We start from the raw sequence: 25,443 nt of genomic DNA, 5'->3' as shown, positions 1-25,443 counted from the left end.
GTTTTAGGTGGAATATAAATACATGCCAGTGTATTCCAACTCCCTTGCCAGTAACCCCTTAGCACTACAAATCTGCCATTATTATCTTTTTTATCCTCTTTTATCACTGCTGGAGCTCCTCTTGCAATTAATGTAAGTACTCCATTTTTCCTTTGTCCCAGATATTCTGCTAAATAACCATCCTGAAAACCTTTCTTTATCAAATTCACATGTTCAGTTCTTTCCAAGTGTGTCTTGTGGCATAACTATTTGCACTATACGTCTTTTAATATAGCCACTACTCTTTCTTTTTTGTATTTATCTGTGAGACCATTGACATTTAAAGACATTACACAAAGCATTGATGTATTAAAAAGTTATTCTCAACTTTTATGTATAATACCTTTTTTTTGTTAAATGTCTAGTTCTAGCTTTTGTATTGCATGCAAACACTGTTTGTCTCGTTGAACGTTTATGCAGTAGTTTCATGCATATCCATTTGAGCCTATATCACATCTTACAAAATGTTTTATTTTGTTGAAAGCCCTCAAAAAAAAAGCTCCCAATAGCCCCATAAAACCTATTAATTTAATACTAACACGCAAATATATATATATATATATATATATATATATATATATATATATATATTTAAATACTGAAGTTTTACCCTCCTAATAGGAGCAAATGTCCCAAAATGACAGACACGCACAGACTTGAGTTAATTTAAAAAAAATGTCATCCATGCTGAGACACATGGTGCAGCCTGTGCTTCTTCTAAATGCTAACTGGTTCTATCTTATCTTTATAGCTGTCCCAGCTGGGAAAACCCCTGAATGCTTTCAGAGAACATTATCTCCTGACCACTTTCTCTTTTCTTTTTTTCCCCAGTCAGTCACTCTCCACTAGAATGTAACTAATTTCTCTTTATCAGATTGTCTCCATGGAGACATGAGAGCCAGTCAGTTTCTCTTTATCAGATTGTTTCCATGGAGACATAAGGACCTGATACAGAACAGCTACTAAGCATACATTAATTTGCTAGAAAAAAGCCTCATAATAATCAGTATTTTTTTCATTTACTTGCTTTCTCTTAAAACTTGTTACTAAATCAAACTAAGGTCCTTAATCTAGTCATTCTCCCATGCAGGAATGAGAAAAAGCACATTATTTTTTTCTTCTGTCATGCTCCTTTAAGCAGACCTTTTTTTTACATTGTAGTGCCTACATATATTAAAACTGAACAAGAAGAACAGAAGGCAAAAGAAAGAAAGGGAAAAAAGAACAGCAGCACATATTTACAATCCCCATTACACTTAAAAATAACTAAGAAAAGTTTCCTTTACAGCATGGAAAGAAGACCATACACCACAAAAATAGTACTAGTAAGAATTTTTTTCTTTACTTAGTTAACTTTCTCCCATCTCTTTCCCTCCCAAAATCTTTTTCTGAACATTAATGATATGAAGTAGGGCATATACTTTAGTGTCCCCCACAAGTCCAATAAATTCCAAAAAAGTCCAATATTTCCAGATTTTCTTGTTTTGTCATATTTCAGAAATATAATTATTGTATTGTAATCCCACATTAAGTTACTAGTTTCATTACTGTTCATCCCCATCTCCCATATTTTGTCTCTGCTTTATTTCCAATGTACTCTGGATACTTGCAGTCAACTCTCATGGTCCCTTCCTTCTCTCCAACATTTTCCATTGAAACAGTGGAAATGTTTCACAGGCACAGTCTCTCTGTGGACTTTATTACCAGCAGAACAAAAAGCAGAATCTCCTTCTGTTTCGCAGCTCACATTTTGTTGGGCAAACTTTTGTATTTCCTCCTTAGAAATGTACTTCATCAAAAATGATTTTGTCCCTCTAGGGAAGAATACCTTGAAGGACAGCTGTGTATGGAAGTTTGAATCTCACACCTGTGTCTTGACATTCCCTGAATAGTGAACTGAATTTACTCCTTTTCTGTGTGGTGTACAATAGGTAATCTTTTTCCACAAACACTCTGTTGTCTCCCACTTTTACTGTTTTGTCCTTCTGCCACAGTTTTGTGAGAATTAACTCCTCCTCCTGGTAGGATTGCATCTTTACTATTAAAGGTCTGGGTTGCTTTTCTCATAGCCAGGTTTGGAGCATACACACAATGTGCTCTTTCAACTAACAACTCCTGCTGTGGAATACCAGTCCAGTTGCTTATTTGTGCTTTCATAAAATTTATGAAGCCTGTTCCTTCCAGCTTTTTTGGTATAGCTGAAAATCTGAGGTTTTCCCTACTTGCTCTGTCCTCTAATTATATTATTTTTTGAAACATCTCTTCCTGAGCAGTTTCATATTCAGACAGCTTTTTCTTCATTTCAACCTCTGATTTTTGTAGCTTTATCACCTTATCTGAATATCTTTTTAAAGTGTCTTCCATTTTTCCAGCCTTTTGTTATTTTTGTTGCTATACTTCATCAGTGTTCAAATTATTTTAAACAGGTCTGTTTGCAGTTGCCTTATACTGTATCTTCCTGTCGGTTATTAGAAGTCATGTCTTGAGGTTGCATTGCTTTTTGCTGAACAGCTGCAGAACTTTCCCCAGTCAGTATTTCTTCCTCACTTTTTGTAGCTAATTTTTTCCAGATGCTATATATTTCTTTTTCCTGGCATCCAGATATTACTCTTACTAACCAGTTACTGAAACTTACCCTTAAACACAAAAGTGTATTGGCCTTCTGTGTTGAGTTTATATTTTCACACTGGGAGAGCTAGAGTTAAGCTGTTACTCAGTGTGCAGCCATCTTGGAAATCTAGGATTCGGGAACATACCTTGTGGCTAGGCTTAGGTCAAACATTTAAGGAGCGGTAAGGTGAGAGTCTGTTTGATGCTGTTTAATAGGCAATCAGGTATGTGGTTAGGAGTTATGGAGGATGTGATTTTTTTTATAACACCTTAAGAACATGATCTTCAATATTGATAGGTGGTGTAATAGATTCGGGGATAAGTGGTGTTGAAATAGGCATTTTGTTGGTGGTAGCAAGTTATTCTAGTTAAAATCCTATGTAGCTTGTGTGCTAGTTTATCATTTGGGTCAGAGTGGGGGTTTCATTAAAGAAAAGTTCAGAACAACGTTGAGTGTTTTTTCTTTGTTTTATAATATAGCTAAGGAGAGCTCACTAGCTACTTTTACTTCAGAAGCTAATCTCTGTTCATGGTTTGTTTTACTGGTCCTTACAGTATTTTTTCAGTTTCTTGGTGATATTTTAATTATGCCGTCATCCTGTGGAGTTCAGACTTTGCTGTACAGTTTGTTTTTTCTCTTTTTGTAAAGTCTGTCAGTTGACAATTTGTGGAGGTTATTTTTAAAATGTTCATATACTAGAAGTAAATCAGAGCAGCCAAGTGAATGTAGGTGCAAGCTAATGTGACCCTGGACACAGTCACACAGCTATTAACCAGGAGAACAATTGACAGTTTGGGAGAATTAATTAGAGAGAAAATATAAAATGCACTCACTAACCACCATTTAGCTACAATTATGGCAGCACAGAGCATAGTTCATTGTAAGATGTGCTATAAATATCAGTTAAATAAACAAAAGAAACTAGAGAATGAACCAGCAAACAATTCTGGAAGAGCCAGTGGTGCTCAAACACTTAGAAAATGAAAGAAATTAACCTTCTCTCACAATAATAGATACTGCAGTTTCTAAGATTCTCCCCAACAACTGGCTAAGCAAGCTGTTTTAGCTTATGAAAAAGAAAATAAAGCAGTTACAGTTTAATTGCTCCAAAACAGTTTCAACAACAGGAATTGCAAAATACAATCAAGTGCAATATAGTTTATTCTTCCCTGGTATAGAAAAACTCAAAAACTTCATCACATTAGGTTGAAAATGTCCCCAACCAGTGCATAGAAGTGTAGCTTCAGAGTAATTCCTCCAAAAGGACAGCAACTCAGCACTCAACTATGCTATAAACAGCAACTGAATCAAAACAAAAGAAACAAGTAAACCAATCAGCAAACAACTCAAGAAGAGCCATTTGTGGTTAGACACGTAGAAAATAGTACCAATTAACCCTGTCACAAGAGTAACTGCTACAGTTTCCAGATAATCCCAACAACATTATGGTTTAAGAAAAATCAAAATAAAGCAGTTACAGGGTAAATACTCAAAAAAAAAAAAACAGTTCCAGCAACAGGACTATCAAAACAAACTCAAGTGCTTTGTAGTTTTTCCAGCCTGGTTTAAAAGACTTCAGAAAATGTGACAGATGAAGTTAAAAATGTCTCCAAACCAGTGCACACAGGTTCATCTTCAGAGTAATCTAGCCAAAAGGACAGCACTAATATTTAAAATAAAATCAATGGGGGGGCATGGAGGGGCACATTTGATATGTATTGCTCTAGTTACATACCAGAAGGTCAACCACATAATAAATTATGATTAGGTTGCAAACTGTAGCATATTTGTTAGTGTGTTTGGAAAATGGATTTAAGAAATCCATTGATCCATGCATTTGCTTTAATGCAATGCCATGTGTTCCAGACCACCAGAAAGGTACAATGTATTAATCCAGGCTCTCAAGTACCAAAACATAAAATTAAAACATGGAAACCAGTGTAAGACCTGTGAAATCCAAATCGGATTATCTTTGCAAAGAAATTCTGTACAGTTACTCTGAAGGCTGCTTTACTTTTCATGAGGAAGGATTCTTTCATGGCAACCTTCATTACAGAGGATGCTTACCATCACATCCCAGTAAGCTCTGCATATAGAAAATACATGAAATTCCAAGTTGATCATTTCTTTTTCTAGTTTGCAGCTCTTCCTTTTCGACTATCCACATCCCCTAAGATATTTCCCAAATGTTTACCTCCATTATTTGATAATCTCAGAAACCAACAAAAGTTATCTCCCTTTGTCTAGACAACTAACAGTAGCTCAAATCAAAGAACTCATGTTCCACCATCTTAATATTATGATAACGTTGTTCTAATCATTGGGGATAAAAGTGAATTTTAAAAAGTCATCCATACAACTGGCTTAATTAATGACGTTTCTTATGGACTCACTCCAAATAACGATTCATGATACAAGACAAACATCTGAAAATATAGAATATGATGTCAAGCTGTCTTGACACACTCCACACAAGGTAATATTTCAGGGCTCTGGGATACGAGTCTTTCTGCATCATTCTGTTTCCTTTAGTGAGGTTACACATGAGGAAGCCTCAGTGGATTGTGATAAACATTTGGAATCAGTTGAGAGACATCCTGGAAACCATGAATGTAATCCTAGCTGCTATAAAGAAATGTTGGTACCATGACTTAGCCAGTCTTGAAAAGTGAATGCCATTACTTCCCTAACAAGTGATCCTCCAAATGGCTGCATACTCCATAGATTATCTCAATGTGCACATTTCAATAATGTCTTAGTATAAGTTTGTTGGTTTCAACAGAAAATCCCTTCTCACATCATACTGAAAGAGATGAAATCACTTACATGAGCCTTGGATGTCTTCCAAGACAACTTTCCAGGTCCATTTAAAATCAGATGATACGACAGTGATGTTGTAAAAAAAAATGGGGTTCCTATTACGATGTCGAAGTTTTACAACTTTGAACACCATATGGTTGAACCCATATGTTCGAAGTTGTAAAACTTCGAAAACGTTAAGTTAAAAAAAAAAAAAAAAATGACCTTACTGTTTCAAGCAGGGGGCAAGCCCCCTTGCACCCCCCACACTCCCCGCTCTTTAAATATACCAACTCCAAGACCGCAGTGCGGAAAGGGAAGATTTTCCTTTACTACACTGTAGTGCAATCTCGGAGTTGGTATAATTAAAGAGCGGGGGGTGTGCGGGTGCAGGGGGGCTTGCCCCCCTGCTTAAAACAGTCAGGTAAGTTTTTTTCTTTTTTTATTTTATTTTTTTAAGTATTCAAAGCTTTACAACTTCGAACATATGGGTTCGACCATATGGTGTTGAAGTTGTAAAATTTTGATCATGTAATGGGAACCCCAAAAAATGGGGGGTACCAAATCTTTTCAGCTATGTGAGGAAGTGCTTCATATACGGGTATGCACAAGTCAGTGCAGTATTCTGCTATCTGTAGTTTAAAAAAAAAAAAAAAACAGAACACTCATGTAGATTAACTCAGCAGATAGATTTTCCAGGCAAATGAATGGCAGATGGAGCCTGTAGTCTCACCAGATAGTTAAAATGTGGCATATGTCCAAAGTAGATCTTTATATGCCAGCCACATGAAGAATCAATACATATTCTCTTTTCACTTCTACAACATCATTCAGTCTGGCATAAACAATTGTATACTAATCTATGAAAAACACCATAACTAATTCTCAGCTTTCTTTTTTCAACATCATTCTGGAAGTAGGTTGAATTTTCTTTCTCCTGAAATCAGGATCTAATATATCTTTTTCATCCCTTTCCACTGATCCAAAAGGCTGTTTTGAAAGCAAAATATGTAAAAAGCATACCTGGTTCAACTAGCTCCAGCATGCTTATTTATTTATTTATTTATTTATTTATTTATTTATTTATTTATTTTTGTTTACCATGGTAGTGTACTGATCCCAATGGGCCATTTGCAGGTACAACCTGGATGAGTAAGGATCATATAGGAAATGAACAAAACATATTCACAGATACAAGGATGAGATAAAAACAAAAAAATACATATTTATTTATTCATTCATTTATTGACATTTGTTGACTGAGAAAGTCCATGGGGTCAGAAACCTATTTTCAGTGAAGGTCCAGAGAGTTCCAAATTAAAGTAAAGATACAAAAACAGTTACTATTTACAGTAATAAGCTATGTATATATTTACAGATGTAAGAATATGCTACAACATTTAATTCAAGAAGCAGTTTACAATGTCAGAACATGGATGGAAAATGTGATTATGCTTAGCAGATCTTTATAGATAATATGTAGCCACAATAACTGAGATCCTTATGCTACAGGGATAGCAACACATTATATAGAGAGATATGAAGACATTAGAAAAAGCAAGTGAGAATAGTTGCAGGAAAGGATACTATGGGGAGAAGACAGAGGAAAGATGTGAGAGACATGCAATGGGATGAGGAATAGAAAGGAGAAGTGTGAGAGAGACGCAAATAGAAGAGGGAAGTTGGATGAATGACAGGCAGTAAGTAAAGGAGATGTCAAGATGAGATAAGGAAGGATGAAATAGGAATAAAGGAGTGTGTGGGAGAGCTGCAGAATTCATGTAATATGACTTGAGTGAGTGCAGCTGCATTTTGCTTGGGTGAAGAGATATTGCTTGAGCTGTTGTCTAAAGTCAGAGTACTTTGTGATATCTCTAACTGAGAAAGGATTGGAATCCCATAATTTAGGTCCTAGGGTGGAGAATGCGTGGTCAATGCAATAGAGTTTACTTTTTGGAGTTTGTAGCGTGAGTTGCAAGTGAGAGATACCTCTGAGATTATGTGTGGGGGTTTTGGTGAAAAGCTTGAGTAAGAGGGGATGATGTCTCAGGAGAAAGAGCTTTGTGAGTTAGTGATCCTAGCAAGAGGTTGGCTTTGAAATGTACTAGGATCCATTTAGCTTTGGTGAAAGTTAGGTAGTGGTGTTAATTAATGGGGAATTAGTAATTAACTGGCAAATTTTATTGGAGATGGTTTGTAAGGTAGTGGCATTTTTCTTTGCAGCTATAATGGGTAGTCCATATATTCAAGCTGAAATAAGAGTATGACTTTGCCTTTAGCAGCTTTGGATGACTTGGACAGAAGATGTGGTAGCTTGTTCACCCAGAACAGTAGTGTGTTTATCTTTCTGCATGTGTTTTGAATGTTAAGAGCTTGGTCTAGTCAAATGCCCAAGTATTTGGATGATGTGGTAGTTTCTATGGTGGTATTGTTAACATCTTTAATATTAAGGAAGCTGGGTGTTTTTGCTGTTTTTTGGTTGGTTCCAAGTAGCATTGCTTTTGTTTATGAGGGACTGGGTATAAGTTTCTGGCCTATTAGCCACTGGTTGAGGGTTGGAAGGTCATCTTGGAACTGAGTTTCTATAAGAGCTTGGCCAAGTTGACCTTGTTGTTAATGAAGCTCAGTACTCCATCACCCTGGACATTACCTCTGGGCAACAATTTACTAATGCAGTACTGGAAGAAGTATTTTATCCCTACCCCATGGCTTTGGATGTCACAGTCTACAGGATTCAGTTATAATTCCTCAGAGTAATCACTACAAAAATTCAATAAAGTTAAAAAGCCTACAATAAGAAAAACATATCTTCAGAATGGAAAAAGTTTATAGAGAGGGCATCTTCTAAAAGGCTAGATCACCTGTATGCCAAGTTTGTTAGATTATTTCAGCAAACTTTAGAAACTAATGTACCTTATTCATTGACTTAATATTTATTTGTTTATTTACTTATGCGCATTGGGGTAGGGGACTCATCAAATAAAACCAATTGCAAGCTCAGCCTTGGTTACGTAGTACAACAAAAGTAAGAAAAACAGTATACAGTAAGCATTGATAATGTACAAAAGTGATACAATCTGAGAAAAAGTTACTAAATTGAAATTCATTGTTAGAACAGTGCAACAGACTGCTGTAACAAAGTAATCTACAGATATGAAACTATTTACAATGACATTAATTGTACATTTAATTGAATAAAAGACCATTGAATATGAACTCATCTAAATCAGTAAAAGTATTGTAGTCCAGAAAACTCGGCATGAATTCCAGTCTGTCCACCGATAGCAGCAAATCTGTGCCTAAAAAACTTTCTAAAAGAGATTATCCGGAACACTAACTAGGATTCATAAACATTTTCTGCAATCATAGAGGACTGATACATAGTCCAAACCACATACCAGAGCCCAGGATAATTCTACAAAGGGACCCATACACAACAGAGCGTTAACATACACTACTGTATACATGGAGTTAGGGTCTCAGTAGGTCTGCAGATCCACATCATGTTCTGTGAGTCTTGTAAACTACTGAGTCCAGTGTAGAGAAGCTGCTAAAATGTATTGCTATCTAACTGCAGATTAACAATACAACCTGAATGAAATTCTCAATGCCCTAATTAAGATAGTATTGTGACAAGCACAAAATGGCAGCAGCATCACCATTACAGGACATGCAACTGCATATGACCAGCACACAATGGTAGCATCATCACTATTACAGGACATGCCACTGCATGTGACCAACACACAATGGCAACAGCATCACCATTACATGATGTGCCACTGCATGTTACCAGCACACAATGACAGCAGCATCACCATTAAAGGACATGCCACTGCATGTGTCCAGTTTCTATAATATTGTAACCAGCACAAAATGACAGCAGCATCACCATTACAGGGCCCGCAACTGCATGTGACATACACACAATGGCAGTAGCATCACCATTACTGAACATGCCACTGCATGTGACCAACACATAATGCAGCAACATCATCATAACAGAACATGCCACTGTGCAAAACACTGAAGTATTTAAAAAGGAATGTAAAACCACATCCTGTTGCTGTTTGCAGTACACACAAGAACAGTAATAGCTAATATCATCCACTAATGGAAGGGAAACCCTCTCCAAATCAAGTTGTTACCATACTGTGCAAAGTAATTCTAATCTGCAGGCATACCCAGTGAGGCTGAAATGTCCATGTGTACCCCCATAGTACTGACAGACAGAGCAAAATGTTGGTTCCCCATCTACCCTACCTTAACTAAAGCCAGGTGCCACTATGATCTAAAACTCCATATCCCCACCAACATACACATCAGCATATCATTATATCAGTATGGCCCTGTGTATTTCCAAACACAAACATGAACACACACCCATAGCACAACAGTAGTGTGTGTGTGTGTGTGTGTGTGTGTGTGTGTGTGTGTGTGTGTGTGTGTGTGTGTGTGTGTGTGTGTGTGTGTGTGTGTGTGTGTGTGTGTGTGTGTGTGTGTGTGTGTGTGTGTGTGTGTGTGTGTGTGTGTGTGTGTGTGTGTGTGTGTGTGTGTGTGTGTGTGTGTGTGTGTGTGCGTGTGTGTGTGTGTGTGTGTGTGTGTGTGTGTGTGTGTGTGTGTGTGTGTGTGTATGTGAGCTGCCAGCATCTCCCTTCCCACCCTCCCAAAGGTACGGGGATGAACATCACTGTTAAAAACACTGTACTGTTCTCACTAATGGTCATAGTACTAAAAAGCAACATAGCAATATGACAGCTATTAACATGGAAACAGCATATTGTCCTTGGTCATATGCAGAGTGTCAAAATTATCTTTGCATTGCATCTTCCATAACTTTGGACCACTACACAATGAAATGCAACAACCATTACAGTACAATATCACCAGTACAGCAACAGGGCTACATCAAGAAAAGACCATTTGCTGTCGATAACTTTACAGTCCTTAGGTTCACAGGAGGCTACTAGGCTAACAGCCATAGAGCCCTTGCAAGCCGAGCCATACTTATCCCAAATTGCCACAGTTGTCAGTGGTTAGGTGAGTGAAGTTTGCAGAGGTAAGGGTCTATGGTAGTTTACACTAACTTCCTCTGTCTAGGAGGGACATGGGCACCACCCCAGAAGTGAATTTGTGGTCACCCATCCATTGATCTAGAATTGGTTTGAAGAGGGTCAGGGAGGGGCTCTGTTTCATGTATACTGAAACTTGTTCGAGAGAAGTGGCAATCTATGGTAGATGTAAATATCTCTCCAGCATAACATGTTCATGTCTGAAGCGAGGTTAAGATCCCTGGAGCAAATGACTCTCATACAGTTTGATTTACAAATGTGTAGCATTTCCATCAGAGCTGGGTCAGAGACTGCCCTGTATGCTAGGCACAGGTCACCACTTAGCAACCTGTAGGAGATAAAATGCAGTAACAGGGCTTTCAGTCTTTCTGCATAGGACTTGTTTTGTGTACCCTGTAATTTCTTGGTGAGAAACTTCTGTGGTCTCTCCAGTAGTTACAGGTGTCTGGTGAGGTACATACAAAAGGGACATTGAACTCAATTATTGGCCTGATGAGGGATGAGTATAATGGAATTATAACATCCTTAGATCTAAATGTGATGCCTTTACTTATAAGATGTGCCACATAGAAGGATTTACTTACTAGTATGGATACGTGATGGTCAAAGTTCAGATTGCTATCAACCAAATCATATACCACTGAGTCTACACGTAGGGGGGGTGCTGTCTATAATGTAATTAGCAGGGATGTCAGCTTTCCCAAAGAGAATAATAATGCATTTTTTTGCATTTAGCTTTAATCTGTGGCTTTGGCACCAATCATTTGTCTGCATTAACCCTGTCTGCAGTATATAAACATCACGGGGGACTCGGTGTTTGCTCCCAGTTTGCAATCGTCAGCAAACTTGGTCAGCCACAGGCTGTCCGAGTTTGCATGAACTTCTGAGAAATAAATTCCAAACAGTAAGGGGCCCAGCACAGAACTCTGTGGTATGTAGATGAGGCTAGTCAAGCGTATGGGCCTATAATTCTCAGGATCAGTTGATGGTCAGCTCTTGTGCAGAGGGATTAATGTTGCTGTCCTCCATTACACCAGAACATAGTCACTTTGCAGGCTGTGGTTAAATAGGGGTCCAAGTGGGTCTGCTGGATCATGTTTTACGTTTCTTAAAAGGCAACCTAGGATGTTGTCTGGGCTGGTCCCATTGATGTCATGTTTTTGTCCTTGGAGAGTGCTGAGATGACCTGCTGAGGAATGGTGGCAGGTATACTTTGGGGGATGATTGGTGGGAATGGGGGGTGAAGATTGCTCCACAACTGTTAGCTAGCAGGTTAGCTATTACATGCAGGCATGCAGGGGAGTATGTGTGGTGCCATCCACAACCAGTTCAGCATATAGTTGGGTATTCCCTTTTAGATTTCAGACATAGTTAAAGAATGTCTTGTGATTATATTTAGCTAGGGAGGCTATTTTTGCTTCGTAATTAGCTTTGGAGGACTTGAGACAGTCTCTAATTTGTTTGTGTAAGCTAGAGAAGTATTTCTTCCTCTGCTGAGCCAGTTCCCTCTTGCTTTTGGACATTAATTTCTTTCTCTTGTTGTATAGCCTGTTTATACTAGGGGTCCACCAAGGTGGCTTGTTTTTTTGGCAAAACCTGGTTTTAATCTGGTCCGGTATAGCTATTTCTATACAACTGCTTAAGTGGTTATACAGGGCATTGCTGTACACCTCTGCATAGGGGGTCTGCGTTATCTGCATTCGAGGGGGCTTTGAAACTTCTTATACCATCACTTAGTAGGAGGTAATTTGTCTTTGAAAAATTAAGTGGTTTTGAGCTTGGTGAGGTATCTGGTCTTATAATTACATTGAACAAGACTGATTTATGGTCTGATCTTACCAGGGAGGACATCACACAGGGGGGTGCAGTGCTCTCACATGTTAGTGAGTAGTTTGTCCAGGCCATTTGAGTCTGTTGTCAAAAGGAACTTTGATGATTGGATGGGAGATAGGAAATTCACCCCAAGGATCAGTCAGTCGCCCTGCTAGACAGGGGCCCAGAGAAGTAAATATTGTGGGAAAAAAATTCCAGGGAATTCTTATGGCTAGTCTTGCATAGGCCTTAGGGCCGATAGCCTAGTACCAACCTATGAACCTATAAACCTATGAATGTTACAGTTTTTCTAATATTTATTTTCCTCATATTCACCATATGGAGCACATCTTGTATACACTTAATTTTCAGAAACAATTGAGAAAATATACTAGAAGGACTTATTTTTTTCAGAAAACAGACTAGCTTTCCATCATTACTTTCAATCAAAAAGAGATGGGCTGCTAGTCACAAAACATACCTTGTCCAAAGTAGCCGACCACCTTTATTAGTTTTGATTATGGCAAATACAGTAAATAAACTGAGGGCCCAGTTAGAGCACATTCTACTAGATCAGCAGCTATACCTGCAGCATATTTTAGAAATGTTTCCACTCAGCATATACTAGAAACAGCTGCATAAACTAGTATCCATACTTTAACAAAATATGAACTGTAAGCTCAACCTATGGGAGAGCAGGTTTTAACTTGACTGTGCTATAAGTGATCTTGTAACTGGCTACTTCTCAGCAGTACCCTTACTAACTGGGATACTATCCAGTTTCAAGGACTCTCCCTGAAGAATGATGCCACAGCTGTGTGTGATGCTCACTGTAACACTTGTTCTAGAAGGAACCTTTACTGCATCGTTAAAGCTCGCATCCCTTCTACCCTGTTCTGCATGGGTTGTTTATCACATTTTTAGCACTTTATTTGCTGTTATACTGTTAAGTTACATAACATTTGCTGAGACTGCTTATCTACTGGAAACACACATATTCTCCTGGAGAGGTTTCAGCCTCAAAGAAGTTGCTTCTTAACAGCACTTCATTATATATGGCAGTCTCATGCCTCCTGCATCTTTGATTTAGTTAAAAGATCAGCATTAGGCTTCACAAGACTGGATATGCATGTGAGGAAGAATGGATACAGCAGCACAGCTCATCTGTTAATCTTCAGGTTTTATGGTTTACTGTTACACTGATTTCTCATCTAAGATCTGCTGTTATGGTAATTATTTTGCACAACTGTTGTTTGTTATTAGTACTGAATACACATGTACTTTTTTCCTTTTAGTGATTTAACTTGTCTAAAACCTAAAGTGGTAAATGTCACATTTGGCACAGAAATAGCATGGTACACCCCTGAAAAATGAAAAACTAAGAAAAAAATAAATGTTCGTAGTTTCGGTAAAACTAGAGAGAGGTATACACCAATACTGACAGGTTAGAAAAGTCAACTAAGGTGGAATGCTGAAAAGATTTTTTTTTTTTTAGCAAAGTCCACCATGTTATATATGCCATGAGCTTTTCTTCCCAGTCTTCACTCCCCTTAACTAATATACCATTTCTAAGGACACCATATGTTAGATTGGAATGTAACACTACCTCATGTTTACCATTTTGGTCCTTCAGTCTCTGGCATTTTGTGTGTCAATCAAATAATTCTCACCTGACACAGGTACTACCTTTGTATTATAGTTTGGATGAATGTTGCAGTTTTTCTAAGATTTACAAATTATTGCTTTCTAAAATATTTTCAAATATCACCAGGGGGTCTTATAAATATATGGTTTAGTATTTTTTTACAAAGTATGAACTCATGCAACAGTGTTTAACTTATCCATTCATGTATATATTTATAGGAATTTGTCTTCAGTCAAATTGTGAAGATTCTACATCTGGAAAGTGACTGTATACAAGAAAAAAGGAAACTCAGAAAAATGGCAAAATATAACAACTGTAAAAGAGACATGGTGGACTATATCTTGGTAAGCGTGTGGAGGAAGTTTAAAATGCATAAAAAACCATAATCCTTTGAAAACACTTCAGTGATACGTCATATTTTCAAAGTTTAGTTTATGATTAGGAGAAAGGTATGTTTGTCTATTAATGATATCAATATGTTCAGCAGGTTAAACACTCGGGGGGGGGGGGGTTATATTGTCATGACAATAGCTGCGAATGTACATTTTCATGTGAACCTGATTTTGTTTCCCACAACCCTAATATGGATACTGTATAAACAGAGTAAACCATTTAAGCAAAACAGAAATTGTAAATAACAACCAAGACCAACATCTGTCTGACAAATGGTAAAAAACTAATATACAAACTTTATTTTACATATTTGTTTTTAGTTTCTATATTTTTTCATTAATTCTTTCATTAATTTGATAACTTGGTAAATGACCTGATTAGAGGACCATATTCGGCAATGACTCAGACTAGTACTATATAAATAAGAGTAAACCATTTTAGCAAAACAGAAATTCTATGCAACAACTAGGCATCTGTGTCTCACTGGCCTTAACCTGATTGACAAATGGTGAAAAAGTTGTTATACAACCATTATTTTATGTATTCATTTTTAGCGTGTGCATTTATTCATTTATTCACTAATTGATTCATTAATTTGATAACTTGGTAAATTAGCTGATAAGAGGACCATATTTGGCCATGCCTCAGACCTCAAAGCATTGCAAATAATACAAAATAAATCTGATGATGCAAGTAACAATTCAATAGCTACAAATGTCTGAATTATTAAAATGCGTACTCTAGCTTAAAAAAAAGTGTAGTTATGTAAAGTTAAGTAACATAATATGTGTAGGAATAACACTTACCGAACTTCAATAATACCAAAAGGAGTGCAGTTACAGGAAGGAAGATCTCCAAAAAGTTAAAATAAACTTTTAATGTCACCAAACACGCACACAACACTTCCACATTAACGCTCTTCCACAATAAATCGCGTTTTCGTCACATTCACTGGACTTCATCAGATGCTAGTACTAATTTAACACACTTATTTATATACCTCTAACAAAACTAATAATCCAATAGAAAAGCTTCAATTAAGTTTGAATGCACAAATCAATTCACATTCTGGGCTCATAAATATTCATAAGTTCTTCTTTCCATATTTATAATAAAATAAATAAAATAATTTATACATCTTCATGTTCTTATAAATAATTAAAAATACTATTGAATAATAAATAAATACATACATAAATACTTAATTATATTTCTAAAATTTATAATATAATTATTCATTATTAAGGAAAATACATTTTATAGCACAATACCGAACTTCATTACTTTCTAAAAGTCTTCAAATACTTCCTTAAATTTAACATAATGAAATACAGTTTTAGCTTTAGGAGGAAATCTGTCTCTATATAAAAAGTCTAAAAAAGCCTACCTAAATCTGGGATTCTAGGAAATACAGAACATAGTTATCGAATAGTGGCGGGGAAAGATGGTGAGAGATAGAGTGCTGTGGATGTGTGTGTGTGTGTGTGTGTGTGTGTGTGTGTGTGTGTGTGTGTGTGTGTGTGTGTGTGTGTGTGTGTGTGCGCGCATTTTTGTGTTTCTGTCTTTGTGTAAGGTACAGAAAGACAAAGAAAGAGAGAAAAAATAGCATGAGGTTTAAGAAAGATACCTGGAAAAGCAGCCCTAAAAATAGTTTAAGTAGATATTTAAGAGTGGGAGATGAGGAATTAACTGAGGTAATACAGAATATGTTGGTTTAGACTGAGTTTTAGTTAAGGAAGGGGCAATAGAACAGAAGTGGTGAAAGGTAGAAATGTGGGGCTAAAAGGTTTAAGTTAGCTAAATTCCCAGGAACCCTGAATCTTGTAAAAGCCATTCCAGTGCACCAGAACCTTCAATAATAAGAGAAGCACAAAAAGGTGGCAAAGGCAGAGATGAGGATGTAAACTGCAAAAATAGTTTGCTAAGACGTATTTCTATATTTGTGGCAAGCATTGTGTTACGGTGTGATGAAGGATGCATACATCCCATCTTCAGGAGAGGAAGAAGCAGCAAGTGGAGAAGATAAGTAGAAAATGGGTGGTAACCTTTGGTGAGTTTATTTTGCAGCATATTTAAACTGGCTTAAAATGAAGTAATAGGCAAGGAGTCTTTCCATAACTGTAATAAAGATAATGATATGAAGAGAAAGTGGTCAGTTTCCTCATGCTTTGGGTGTAAGCTGTGAAAATATCCTACTTCCAGAGTTTAGCTGAAGAAGCCTGGATTGTATAGTAGCATCTTCAGAGTGAAATCTTCCAGATTACAGAGGTTAACTGGAGGATGCATCAAGTATAGGGTAGTATTCAGAGCAGAGAAGGCCCAAGAATTAGGGTTCTGAGAAGAAAGAAGAGTGACCCAACACCGGAATGAGTTTGTATGGTGTAATAAGTTGTATATATATATATATATATATATATATATATATATATATATATATCATCATCATCTTCTTTCGGCTGTTCCCGTTAGGTGTCACCACAGCGGATCACCTGTTTCCATTTCTTCCTGTCCTCTGCATCTTGCTCTGTCACACCAACCACCTGCATGTCCTCTCTCACCACATCCATAAACCTTATCTTAGGCCTTCCTCTTTTCCTGTTACCTGGTAGCTTCATACTTAGCATCTTTTCCCCAATGTACTCTGTATCCCTCCTCAGCACATGTCCAAACCAATGTAATTTTGCCTCTCTGGCTTTTTCTCCAAACCTTCCAACCTGGGCTGACCCTCTAATATTCCTATTCCTAATCCTGTCCTCCCTCGTCACACCCAGTGCAAATCTTAGCATCTTTAACTTTGCCACATCCAGCTCTAACACCTGCCTTTTTGTTAATGCCACTGTCTCCAACCCATATAACATAGCTGGTCTCACTACCTTCTTGTAGACCTGCCCTTTCACTCTTACTGGTACTCATCTGTCACAAATCACTCCTGACACTCTTCTCCACCCACTCCAGCCTGCCTGTACTCTCTTCTTCACCTCTCTTTCACACTCACCATTACTCTGAACTATTGACCCCAAGTATTTAAACTCATCCACCTTCACCACCTCTACTCCTTGCATCCTCGCCATTCCTGTATCCTCCCTCTCATTCACACACATATATTCTGTCATAGTCCTGCTGACCTTCATTCCTCTTCTCTCTAGAGCATATCTCCATCTCTCCAGGGTCTCCTTCACCTGTTCCCTACTCTCACTACAGATCACAATGTCATCTGCAAACATCATAGTCCACGGGGACTCCTGTCTGATCTCATCTGTCAACCTGTCCATCACCATTGCAAATAAGAAAGGGCTCAGAGCTGATTCTTGATGTAATCCCACCTCCACCATAAACGCATCCGTCACTGTCACCGCAGACCTCACCGCTGTCACACTACCCTCGTACATATCCTGTACCACTCTTACATACTTCTCTGACACTCCCGACTTCCACAAACAATACCACAACTCATCTCTAGGCACCCTGTCATATGCTTTCTCTAAGTCTACAAAAACAAAATGCAACTCCTTATGACCTTCTCTGTACTTCTCCATCAACACTCTCAGAGCAAACATCGCATCTGTTGTGCTCTTTCCCGACATGAAACCATACTTCTGATCACTAATCATCATGTCCCTTCTTAACCTAGCTTCCATTACTCTTTCTCATAACTTCATGCTGTGACTGATCAATTTAATACCTCTGTAGTTACTACAGCTCTGCACATCACCCTTATTCTTAAAAATCGGTACCAAAACACTTTTTCTCCATTCCTCAGGCATCCTCTCACTTTCCAAGATTTCATTAAACAATCTGGTTAGAAAGTCCACTGCCATTTCACCTAAACACCTCCATGCTTCCATGGGTATGTCATCTGGACCAACAGCCTTTCCATTCTTCATCCTCTTCATAGCTGTCCTTACTTCCCCCTTGCTAATCCATTGCACTTCATGATTTACTATCCCCACATCATCCAACCTTCTCTCCCTCTCATTCTCTTCATTCATCAACCCCTCAAAGTACTCTTTCCATCTACTCAACACATTCTCCTCGCTTGCATGTTTCCCTCATTATCCTTTATAACATTTACCTGCTGCACATCTTTCTTAGCTCAGTCCCTCTGTCTAGACAATCAGTACAGGTCCTTTTCTCCCTCCTTAGTGTCCAACCTTTCATACAACTCTTCATATGCCTTATCCTTAGCCTTTGCCACCTCTATCTTAGATATGGGACAGTATTTTCTAGTTACATTAGGAAAGTTCAGTTATTTATACAGAGTTTTTCTAAGATGATGGACTTTTATCATACAGTATAATTTTATATTTCTGGTGACTTGAATGGTGTTTATTGAAAGTTATTGATTTACATTCTTGTAATTATTATACATATTATTAAACTGTTTTTCATTACTTTACATTGTGGCTGGACAATCAGTGTGTTCTTTAGAGATTACAGAGTGCTTACACCTGTTTGATACTCCCCAGGTCACCTTGAATGCCTGCCTGCTTCTGGTCATAGCTATCATTTATTTTAATATTTAGTTTTTAATAATTGATCACCCTTTGAAGGGTATGTAGACCTGTCTGACTCTGATGTCAGTGTTTACCATTATTACTGGGGAAGGGACACAGCTGGAAATATGTGTCATGATTCCCATAAGTGTTTGAGTGTGTGAGATTTGAATTTATTTTCGGTGTGAGTGAGTCCAAGGTCTTAAACTAGAACACACTGCTCTGAAGAAATTATATTTGGGGTGGACAGAGGTATAGTCCAGTCCCAAAAAGTGTGTTTCTGCTGTGCTTTTAAGAGAAATTGTGGAATTTTACTCTTGTGTGCTCTGTGCTGTGGTGTTTTCCGTGATGCTGCCACATTTCTTAAGTGTACTGAGTGAACCAACTTACTTACTGCATCTCTTTCTGCTCTAAGCCCTACTTTCCATCACCTAGCCACAACATAGATCACTTTCAGCCTCCTAGATCTGTATGGTAGCTACTGCCTATAATACAGAATAAAGTCCTCTGCTGCATGTCCTTTATGCATAAAACTCTATTTTTCTCTGTAAAGGCACCCATTAGTCATAACTTCCATGCCAGCTCCTGTTCATTGTACTATGCAAATGCTGTTTTAGATTTCAAACTCAGTCCAAGCTTTTCCACTCTGATACATTTGCTGCTAAACTGATGAGGTACATTTTGAAATAATGAATACCACACCCATTGGTTTATGAGTCAGTATAACTGACCTTTATCTGTTTAGTTACTCAGTCTTTCACCTTGATATACATAATGTGTTCAACATAGAAATAGTTTTGCAGCTTGACTTAATTTTCTGTTTTATGTTAAGCTTTTACTGGGACCCACTTCTACTTCTATGTCTACACTGCAATCTGTCTGTTGATGAAGAACACACCTTTGCACACAGTAACTAATACCCCTGTTGCAGCATTTAAACTATGTGTGATTATCTCAGCAAACTGAATGTAACTATTTTAGTTATACTTTACCAGTCCTGCAATAATGTATTGTGCTATTGCAATGCCTGTGCCCATCACATTATCTGTATTTGTAGGTATTCACTATGGCACTAACTCAGCAAATAACATAATACATTGTATCTTATTATCCATGCCTGCAGTTTCTTTTTCACATGAACATACCAACACTGTGCATTCCATACATTTTTACCTCCATTATAGTTTCTTGCAACATTTTGCTAATTGTCCATATTGCAGTTCAGTACATTTTATGGGCACTAATCTTCATATGTATGTAGCTTACTTGCTTTCTAAACTTCATTCTCTCCTTTTATGATTACATCTACTTCCTCCTTTGTATGGAAAATGTTTACTTCCATCTCATAATCTGCCATTTACAAACATGGATACAACTACTATATTTCTCCAAGGCTTTTCAGCTTTGCCTTTTTACTGCAACCACACTTCTAATTTGCATTTTTGTTTATCTCTTCCAGCCAGTATCCTGACATGCCAGGTTTCCCCTACAAAGGAGATACTTGTGCCTTTCTGGACCACTCCCAGTTATAAAAACTGCACATTTGCCATAGATAAATAACTTCACAATAAGAAGTTGTTATATTAACACATTAACTGGGCTGGCTCTGAAAATCGATTATTTGATTTTTTTTTTCTTTCAGAAAGCAAATTATGCAAACCTGGAACAGACCATCAGAAAAAAAAATGAAAGAAGTTTGTATGGAGAAAGTTTTGATACATGTGTAATGCTGAATCCATGGAGCTTCAGTGGGCATAGTGAGGGCAATGTTTTTATAAGAGCCATGCTAAAACGCATAATTATAAGAATGGATGATACAGACTTCCAAGATGGCTGTACACTGATTAACAGTTTGATTTTACCTCTCCCAGTGTGAATACAGCAACTGAGAAGTAAGTCAGAGATGTTGTCAGCTTGGATAAAACTCAAGTTACTGGCTAGTAAATACATTGCCTGAATGTCAGCAAAAAAAAAAAAAGGAAATTTAGAGAACACTGACTGGGAAGTATCCTGCATCTGTTCAGCAAAAAGCAGTTCAAGCTTCAACTTTGGTGCAGGAGATGATGTTTAGTAATTTAGAGGAAAACATAATTCAGATACAATATAAATTAAATGTTACAATATAAATGAAACATTGAAGGACAAAAGTCTGAAAGAAATAGAAGAAGCTTTTAAATAGCTATTCAGATGTACTGACAAAACTACAAAAATGAGAGGATGAAATGAAGAAAAGATTGGCTGAATATGATGCTTCTCAAGAAGAGTGCTTTCAAAAATGGCAGAGTTAGAAGACAGAATGTGTAAAGAAAACCTGAGATTTTCCACTGTACCAGAGAAACTGGAAGGAATTTAATTTTATGAAAGCACAAATAAGCAAATGGACTTTAATTCCACAGCAGGACTTGTTAATTGAAAAGGCACATGAAGTGTATGCTCCAAACCTGGCCATGAGAAAGTAGCCAAGATCTTTTTTACTAAAGATGCAATCATACCAGAAGAAAGAGTTGATTCTGACAAAACTGTGGCAGAAAGAAACAAATATTAAAATTGGAGACAGGTGTTTGTGGAAAAATTATTATTCACTGTACACCAGGCTGAAAAGGAACACATTTATCTCAGCAATCAGGGGCTATTTAGAGGCAAGTGTGAGATTCAGGCTGTCTTCAGAATATTTTTTCCTGGATGATAAAAGACATTTTTGTATGCAGCACAGACTAAGGGGGAAGTAAAAAAGTTTATATCACAAAAAGTGAGCCAGCAAACACAAGACTTTTCTGCTTTTTATTCTTCTGACAATAAAGGTCATAGAGAGACTTTGTCAGTGAAACCTTTTCCCATGCTCCAAATGAAAATGCTTGAGAGAGAGAGAGAGAGAGAAGAGAGAAGCACGGAGTTAACTAAAAGAATCAGAAGCACCTAAGACTTTAACTAGAGTGTGGTGTTTGGAGGTAGAGAGTAACAGAAAGAAGACTAGCAACAGTGACATTAGTGAATAAGTAGGAAACTATGCAACTTCAATCATATTTGTGAAATATGAATGCAAGAAAAATTGGCTGAGAACGTCTGGACTTTTCCTGCCTTTGTTAAACTTGGGGGGGGGCTGTAAAGCATATATCCCACTTTATATTATTAACATTTAAAAGGACACTAAAAGAAAATAACTACAAGTAAAAATATTACTTTTTGTATAAAACAGCATGTTATGTACAGTAAGACAGTTTTGTATAGTGTGTGGTCAGGGGTATTTTAAATGTGGCAGAAGTCTTTGCTGGCTGTTGAATGTGATAAAATATTAAAGTAAACAAGTACTTTTTAGGTATAACAAATATATGCTTTGCAGTATAACAGTAGTACAAAGGCTAGACGAAAGCAAGTATAACTGAATATGCTGTGATCTTAGAATGTTGGAGGTGTAATGATTATATGTAGAATTAAGAAAATGTATCTTTATTTATACAAGGGGGATGCCTAGGATATTGCCCTGGGTGTAAGCTATAAACTAGTGGTTTTGTAAGCAAGTAGGCTTGTAAAATATGACAAAATTATGTAAGCCATGAAAAATGTTAGGTTTCTTGCATCTGAAAAGATATTAGCAACTTTTTACATCAGGAGATGTTCTCAGTTGAAGTCAAGAAGTCTGCAGCTGAAGATGTTTGTACATTCCATTCTGAGTGAAAATGACAAAAATTCCTTCATTCATATGCAGAGTTGTTAACTGTTTTTTCCATCACTGACTGTACAGGGAGGGGTGCTGTCTGCAGGTGCAAAGAGTTAGTCTTGAGAGTTCTGATCATTTTTTGCTGAGGAAAGTGAACATTTTAAAGTATAATGGCATGCAGTTCAGAGAAAAATAAAATTTGAAATTATGGGATATGTATAAGGCATAGCAACTACCCTCACATCCTTAGTACTTCAGGGCATTTAGTAGAAAAGTGTAGAGTTTAGTTTTCTTTAAAGATAGCCAGTGCACTTTTTTCAGGGCTAAAAGTTAGTGTCTGAAAGCATACAAACTGTATTTTACATCTGGGAGGGGAATACAGCTAATAAAAGAACAAATAGCAATCAGTGTAAGTGGGGAACATGGGCTGTAACATGCACTTTAGCATGCATAACCTTAATGTTACATTAGGTAATACCTGTGGATGCAGCTGTTGATCTGGGACAGTTGTTTGCATCAGGAGGGTTAAACTTCATTTTTTGAAGATGTATACAGTTTTGTGGGTTTGTTCTAAGTTAATAGGGATGGAGTGTTCTGTAACTATCTTTAGTTTTTAAGGATTTTCATTAAAACAAAATGTCTTGAAAATGTCACATAGAGTCAAATGGAGTGGTCTAAACCAACTGTATTTGAAGTAGTGAATATTGTAAAGTAGATAAAAAAATTGGAAGAGAGATCTTAAAAAAGGGAAGAAGAAAATTACATAGAAATAAGTTGAAATTGTGAGAACAATGCATGCATTATAATGTTCAGCAGGAGGAGTGAGGTTTATGGGAAGGCAGGAATTGAGCAATTTATTTAACGTTTCCATCTGTAAATATATGTGTATATTTGTTTTAGCATATCCTTGTATCTGGAAATATGCTTTGTTCATTTCTTATGTGATCCTGTTCACCCAGGCTGTGCCTGCAAATGGTCCATTGAGATTAGTGCACTACTAAAATTTTAAGCTTGTTTCCTATCTTTCCTGTTAAGTGGTCTAGACTGTTTGTAGGCTTCTGAGCCCCCAAACCCTTCTGTGTTGGAGGGAAGCCTTCTAGCTTAGTTTTGTTTCTTATAACTAGCCAGTTTTCTAGTTTCAGCACTCAAATCTGTTTCTTTGAACTCAGCACTTGTTCAGAACTCATTGTAAGCACTACATAAGCTGCAAATTACTAAAGCACTCAACTTTCCTCACTTGTCTAGAGGAAAGCAGTTTTTAGTACTTAATAAATAAGCATCTATCCAGGCATGTCTAAGGGTCAGCTCCCAGTGATTTCTCCTGTCTACCTGATGAATCTGGGCATCTTGGGACAATGCAGCAATTGCCTCATGTACACAGACAACCCTCTCCTCCTACCACCCAACACTACAACCTGTGAGAGATGCACTTATATAGCCAAACTGAAAGCAAAGCTCTCTTCACCCAAGACTGGACTAGACAGTCAAGAGGAGAAGGTAAACACTTGCACCACACCGCACTCTTCACATAGTTCCTCAAAACCTACACCACCAAAACACACACACAGAAACACAAAACACACACCTACATTCGCTGAGGCTCTCAATAAAAACCTGCCCAAGCATCAGGGACATCCAAAGCATAAACGCAAGCAAACTCCACCCCCCCAACACAACCCAAATAACACATAGCCCACAAACTCAGTGTGCCACTCAACCACAGCCCATAAGGCATAACAACATACCCAACACTCTAGTCATAGGTGACTCTATAGTCAGGCACACTGATGTTCCACTCACTAGACTAAACAAGGAGAAAGTTACTGTCAGCTGCCTGTCAGGTGCCAGGATCTGCCACATAACGCATGCACTCAGGTCACTCCACAATAAGTACAAATATGACACTGTCATTGTCCATGTTGGTGTGAATGACCTGAGACATACCTCCCTGGACTACATGAAAAGAGACATGGAGGAGCTCTCCGATCTTGTATCCCAGGCAGGTATGACCCTAACCCTGAGTAGCATCCTGCCATCACCCAGAATGATACCACAGTACAAGGGCAAAATGATTGACTTCAACAATTGGCTAAGCTTCTGGTGTCATTCTAAGGTGATCCAGTATTTGTCTGCCTGGGACAACATGATCGACAGACCACAATGCTTTGCCAGAGATGGCCTGCACCTGTTGCCCTTAGGATTCCGGATACTGGCTAAGGCTGTTGCCACCCTTATAGTGCCTTTTTTAGGCAAGGTTCAAATGACAAATTCACCACCGTAACAGGTACAGGCAAGCAAAATCTGAGGATAATGCTACTTAATGCTAGAAGTCTAAACATCAAAATGCACTCACTCAAGGCACTTCTTAAAATGGAGAACATCGACATCTGTGCAGTGACAGAGACCTGGTTCAAAGCTCCAGAGAGCATCCCTGCATTACCTAGCTATAATTCATACCACACCTTTCAGCCACCTAACCCAGAACGAAGCACTAAAGGTGGAGGCGTTTCCATATTCATTAAAGATATCCATACTTCCAGGCTAGTTGCACAGCATAATGCATCAGAGATTATCCAAGTGCAACTAACTCTGGGCAAGACCACAATCCAAATTGTAGCTTGCTACAGACCCCCCACCATGCCCCAGGATTCTCACTCCTCATTTCTTGATACACTGGAAAGTATTAGGGTACAACCCAACACCCTAATAATGGGCGATTTCAACTACCCCACAATTAACTGGGAAAACTACTCATGTACCAACTCTTTTGCTCAACATTTTCTAGAATTCATAAATTCCAATGCCTTGTATCACCTTATTCACACCCCCACTGGGGGCAGCAATATCCTAGACCTGGTCATTACCAACAAGGGAAACCGGTGTTCCACACCAGAGGTCAATTCCTCGTTGGTCAGATCTGA

The 25,443-nt window shown here is 37.8% G+C and overlaps 1 protein-coding gene across 1 annotated transcript in view; it reads left to right on the top strand.

Moving 5' to 3' along the window:
• Window positions 1-25,443, top strand: part of LOC122790305 (centrosome-associated protein 350-like) — a 400,823-nt gene that overhangs the window by 353,606 nt on the left and 21,774 nt on the right. The window contains exon 10 of the mRNA XM_044057821.1: window positions 14,197-14,322. Within this exon, the coding sequence (XP_043913756.1) occupies window positions 14,197-14,322 (126 nt within the window). The remainder of the gene's footprint in view (window positions 1-14,196; window positions 14,323-25,443) is intronic.

This window comes from Protopterus annectens, chromosome 16.part0 (assembly GCF_019279795.1).
Source record: "Protopterus annectens isolate FY-2018-M chromosome 16.part0, PAN1.0, whole genome shotgun sequence".
Classification (NCBI taxonomy): Eukaryota; Metazoa; Chordata; order Ceratodontiformes; family Protopteridae; genus Protopterus; species Protopterus annectens.
This window is presented reverse-complemented; position numbering and strand designations above follow the sequence as displayed.